We start from the raw sequence: 6,000 nt of genomic DNA, 5'->3' as shown, positions 1-6,000 counted from the left end.
AGAAAGTCCAAAGAGATTTCTTGTGGGAAGGGATGGGAGATGAGCCTAAGTTGCATCTTGTAAATTGGAACCAAGTTTGTCGTCCCCTGCACTACGGTGGTCTTGGCATTCGAAAGTTGCATCAGTTTAATCAAGCTCTCTTGGGGAAATGGCTTTGGGGATAGGATATGCGAATGAGAGTGAGGCTCTTTGGTGCATGGTTATCAAAGCTAAGTATGAAGACCAGGAAGGTGGGTGGTGCACGAAGAAGGTTTCGGGTTCTCATGGTATGGGCTTATGGAAGCATAGGTTTGAGTTCCTTTGCCAAAGGTATTCGGTTTGAGGTGGGGGTGGGTTCGAAAGTTCGTTTCTGGCATGATATTTGGTGTGGGGAAAATTCTTTGAAGCAGGATTTCCCGTCTTTGTTCAGCATCGCTAGACACAAAGAAGCTTGGGTGAAGGATAATTTTACTTGGAGGAATGGGGTTGTGGAATGGAATGTTATTTTTGTGCGGCCCGTTCAGGACTGGGAGATGGATTTGGTTGCTCCTTTTTTTGATCGGCTGTACTCTTGCAAGATCTCTATAGGTACAGTGGATCGTATTTGCTGGGCCTCGTCTAAGAAAGGCAAGTTCGAGGTTAAGTCGCTCTTCAAGGCCTTGTCTAATTTTGACCATGAGGTGTTTCCTTGGAAGAGTATTTGGCGCACAAAGGTGCCTTTGCGAGTGGCTTTTTTCGGGTGGACCGTGGCCCTAGGCAAAATTTTGACTCATGATAATCTGTGTAAGAGGAAACCTTGTGGTGGTAGAGTGGTGTTGTATGTGCAAGAAGACAGGAGAGTCAGTAGATCATCATCTTCTCCACTGCGAAACCGCAAGAACTCTTTGGCATACTATTTTTAGTCGGTTTGGATTGCATTGGGTTATGCCTTGCAGAGTGAGGGATTTGTTCAATTGCTGGTGGTCGGGAGGACGTGCTCGAAGCGCGGTAGTATGGAAGATGATCCCTCTATGTCTTATGTGGTGTATATGGATTGAAAGAAATGCTAGATGTTTTGAGGACTCTACTAGGACTATGGAGGAATTGACTCATCTTTTCTTCTTTACTCTTTACTCTTGAACGGCTACTAGGCTAGCTCCTTTAGTAATTACTTTTTCTGACTTCCTCTTTCATTTCTCTCCCTCTTAGGCGCTCTCTATTTATACTTCCCGTGTATTTGGGTTGCGCCCCTCTGCGCTTTTAATATATATCATTATTACTTATAAAAAAAATCAGTATGCTTCTGAATATTTCTTAGGGTTTGTTTCCCTTCTGAATTTTTGATTAATCTCTTTAGAGGATGTAACATTCTGTGGATTCATTGTAATAAATGTTACAAAATGGTTTTGAATTGGACTTTCCCAAATTGTAGAAATTCCCTACTAGGCCTTTAGGTTGCCATTTGTTACCACCTGGTGTTCTAGTTGGATCAGTGCCTATTTGTATGCATACTAAATTGTTGTGCTGTTTATTTAGAACGTTATCTTTTGCAGTTCAACTAAAATTACTGAAGAAAGTTTTTTAGTAAGTGCTTGGGGCTCATCCCACAAATCCTCTTTTACCACTTTGTTGCAAATCATGGATGAAATAGTCGGAGAAATTTCTGTCTACTTAAATAGTTCATTTTTAGTGGCTATTACCACTTTCAGTAACCATATATACTCCCATTTGGATGGGTGTTCTGCTTAGATATTTGTAGACATATGTACCTCACACACACGACTATTGTCTGATATAAAGAAGCTCCATTTTCTACTGCATTGCTTGGTGCAACAACTCATAAGATTTGTGTGCTTAAAGTACTAATGATAATCTTTACAGGCTCTAATTTGTCATGAAACTTATGTTAATAGCTCAGTAGGGTGAGATGAAGTGATAGAACTAAATTGTACCTTTTACAATAACTGCAGATTCAAAAAAGAATGGAGAAGCTCAAGAAGGGCAAGCCAAAGGATTCACAATCTAAACTTAAGGTAATATCATTCCCCATGCTTCAAAGTCCCCCATACAAGTAGAAAGTAACTCATTATCATCTTCGACTCATCCTCCCCTTGGCGTAGGACAACAACACGGATTTTTTTATAGCATCTTGAACAGTACTTCCATTATAGTAGCAGGCTGTTTTTGGGTGGTTTTGGTTCCTATGTATTGTGGGTTGACTTTGTTGAAGGAGGAAACTTATGATATGCTTTATTTCCCATTATTACCTGATTTGATTACACTTGATCTCATTCCCATTATTGTAATATGCAATCCGTGTATTTCCATATTATGGTGTAGGTTGTTTCTATTTAAATTCTTGTAAGCCTACGAAGCAGTGCAGGGGAATAAGACAATATTCTCTTTTCCTTCTAACTCCAAACTTTTCTTCTTCTTGTTTCAACTTGGTATTATAGCGGGTGTGGTTTGTTTTTGGTTTCGTGCTTGTGTCATATTGGTAGAATCACATTCAGTCTCAACTGATTGCCGTTGAAGACCCACGTTCGAGATTTTTTGGGAAAGCCTGAAATGTTTTGGGTAGTCTGTGCCATCGGAGTAACTGGTGCACCTATGCCGATCAAAACTTCTCATTATCGACTGGCGATGGTTGCGTGAAGGAGGATTGTATGTGGGTGAGGAAGCTCAATGGCCTAATGTGAGTTAATTTCTGAAGAAATTGTGAAGTTCTGATGTAGCATTGAGTTTTCTGGCGACTCTATGCGACGGTGGTGGAGAAAGACAAAACAACAAGTTGTTTTATAAGAAGACCAAATAAGTTGTATAGGCATCGAGAAAATGACATTTTGTCTAGTTCAGACACAAACAACAGATTGTTTAGATGGAGGCAAAGGCAAACGACAAGTAAGTCTCCCTAAACGATAGGCCGTCTAGAGTAGGCAAAAAAAAAATGCTGCTCTAATTTTTTGTTGATTACATACTATATGATGCGTGTTGTGTAGTTTATTTTAAATATTTTGTTGAGCCCAGTTGCGTAGTGGAGCAATTTTTTTTGGATGTTTGATTTAAAAATGTCGGAGATAAATTAGACCTCATGAATTCACAGGGCTGGCTCAACTATTTTGCTTGGTTACACTATACTCTTTTGTATATTAAAAAGTAGGAGGAAAAATTGAATACCTGGATGGTCATATTCAAGTACCATGATTAGACGACCTTGCTTAAGACAAATGGGAAGCATAAAATTTTACCATTATGTCTTGGTTATTGCATTCAATGCAACCAGAGATTAGTCAGGGATATTTGTTTGTTCGTACGACTGAAGAAATTTGGGATGCAGTGATTCAAACCTATTCCAAAATGGGGAATTTAACAGAGTTGGATTCATGGAACGACTCAAGGAAAGTGGTCCATTGGAAAAACATTTCATCGGCTTCATGCATTGTGGCAAGAACTGGATCACTACCATAACTTCTAGATTGTGTGTGCTATTGATGCTATGAAAATTCAGAAAATAGTTGAAGAAGGTCGTATCTATGAATTCCTAGCTGGATTGAATGCTGAATATGATAAGATTAGAGTTAAGATTTTGGAAAGGAGCCTTTTTCATCTCTTCTAGAGGCATTTGCCTATATTAAGAATGAGGAGAGTTGCAGAGGTGCCGTGCTCCACTCTTCTTCCCAAGATTGGTCAACCTTGGTTACTGCATCTCATCACAATGGAAAGGGGGATTCTTAGAGTCATGATAGCGGGAAAGCAATGGATGAGAAGGATAAATTGTTTTGTGATCACTATCATAAATCACGACATACTGGAGAGACTTGTTGACGCCTTCGTGGTTGCCCTACTCTGGGTAGAGGAGGTCATTATAGTGGTGTTACTCGGCTTTGGGCTAATCACTCTTCAACCATTGATCAAAATCCTGCTCCAAGTTCTTCTACTCTTGAAAGTGTGACTCGTAGCAAGCAAAAATTGGATACCCTCTATCAGTTGATGTCACGATGGGAACCGTCTACTACTGCATTCTCCTTCGCACATTTAAGTAATTTAGCTTCATCTCTGAATGTAACTTCCACTGGGAATGTAGACAAATCTGATGATATTTGGATAATTGATTCAGGGGCATCTGACCATATGATTGGTTTATTATCTCTTTTCTGTTCTTATCATCTTTGTTCAGGCTGGGAAAATGTTACTGGGGCATCATACTTTAACTTTGTCGCAACATTTTTTTCCCTCTTTGTTTTCACACAATAATGTTTTCCAATTTCAATGTGATACTTGTGAACTGGCTAAACACCACTGTGTGTCTTTTCGTACTCATGGTAATAAAAGTACTGAACCATTTGCTATTGTTCGTTCTGATGTATGAGAGACAGGTGGAGAAGAGAAATCCTTAATAGATCCTTTACCTATAATGACAGATTCCTTATATGTACCTACTCGCTAAAACATGATGTTCCAGAATGTGATAGTCAGCAACCGCAACCAAGGTGAGCAAGTTGAGCTACTAGTAGAGGGGTTACGAGTTTATTCCAGATGTCCAAACAATAAGACTATTCTTGAGCCTCTTAGACAAACATCGACTCCCAACTCAGGTAATCCCTATGGCCACTTTAGACACATCAATACCTACAGTTAATGATATTGGTCTTCCAATTACCCAATGTAAAGTAATCAAATCTTGTACTCAGCATTCCATATCTAATTTTGTTATTTATAACAATCTTTCATCCTATTGTACTTTTCTCTCCAAATTGTCCTTTGTGTCTATTCCCCAAAGTGTCCATAAGGCACTTGGGAATCCAAAGTGGAGGGAAGCAATCCAAGAAGAGATGAAAGCCTTTTAAAAAAATAGCACACGGGACCTAGTTGAATTACCTGAATAAACAAAGGCAGTAGGATGCAAATGGGTGTTTACAGTGAAACATAAAACTGATGGTTTGATAAAGAGATATAAGTCTAGATTGGTTGCGAAAGGCTTCACACAAACTTATATGATAGACTACGAGGAGACATTTGTTCCAGTTGAGAAGATGAACTTTATTAGGGTCTTACTTTCTTTGCCAACAAACTTAGATTGGCAACTTCAGCAGATTGATGTAAAAAAGACATTTCTTCATGGAGACCTAGAGGAATAGGTATGCATGGAGACTCCTCCTAGACTTGAAGATTCTTTGGTCAATGGTAAACTGTGTAAGCTAAAGAAGGCACCATATGAGTTAGAACAATCTCCTATGGCGTGGTTTGAGAGATTTGCTCAAGCTATGTAAAGTGTAACTATAAGTAGAGCCAGGTTGATCACACATTGTTAATCAAACAATCTTTACAAAGGAGGGTAACTAGTTTAATTGTTTATGTGGATGACATAATACTAATTGGGAATGATGATGAAACATTACAAAAGTTGAGGAAATATCTTGTTAGTTTGTATGAGAGCAAAAGAATAGAAGAAGAGTAGAAGAAGAATAAGGGAGGCTGCGTATTCTCCCTGCAGCTACTCTCCGGATTGGGATCCCCAGCAATAGCTGGGGAATTTTCCATGAATTTTTTTGTTAATCTCAATCGTCCAATGTTATGCAACAGCTACCAACATGCCACGTGTCCCACTAAAAAAGAAAATAATAAAATATTATTTAAATTTAAAAAATAAATATAAACTAAATTAATAAACAAATAAAAAAAGAAAATAAATTTTTAAAAAAGATGGGGTGGTTCGGGGTGGCCGGCCACCCCATTTTTTGTAATAGTTTATTTTCTTTTTTTATTTGTTTATTATTTTAGTTTATATTTATTTTTTAAATTTAAATAATATTTTATTATTTTCTTTTTAGTGGGACATGTGGCATGTTGGTAGCCGTTGCATAACATTGGACGGTTGAGATTAACAAAAAAATTCATGGGAAATTCCCCAGCTACTGCTGAGGATCCCGATCCCTACTCTCCTCTCAAACAACATATATATATATATATATCGAAGTCCAACATAGAATACAAATACCCATAACCTATTAACCCTACTACACCTTTCTAACATATCTCACC

General features: G+C 38.3%; 1 protein-coding gene across 1 annotated transcript in view; it reads left to right on the top strand.

Annotated features, from left to right (window-relative positions):
• Window positions 1–6,000, top strand: part of LOC132176669 (uncharacterized) — a 69,344-nt gene that overhangs the window by 45,197 nt on the left and 18,147 nt on the right. Inside the window, exon 5 of the mRNA XM_059588938.1 lies at window positions 1,929–1,991. Within this exon, the coding sequence (XP_059444921.1) occupies window positions 1,929–1,991 (63 nt within the window). The remainder of the gene's footprint in view (window positions 1–1,928; window positions 1,992–6,000) is intronic.

Source organism: Corylus avellana, chromosome ca3 (genome assembly GCF_901000735.1).
Source record: "Corylus avellana chromosome ca3, CavTom2PMs-1.0".
NCBI lineage: Eukaryota > Viridiplantae > Streptophyta > Magnoliopsida > Fagales > Betulaceae > Corylus > Corylus avellana.
This window is presented reverse-complemented; position numbering and strand designations above follow the sequence as displayed.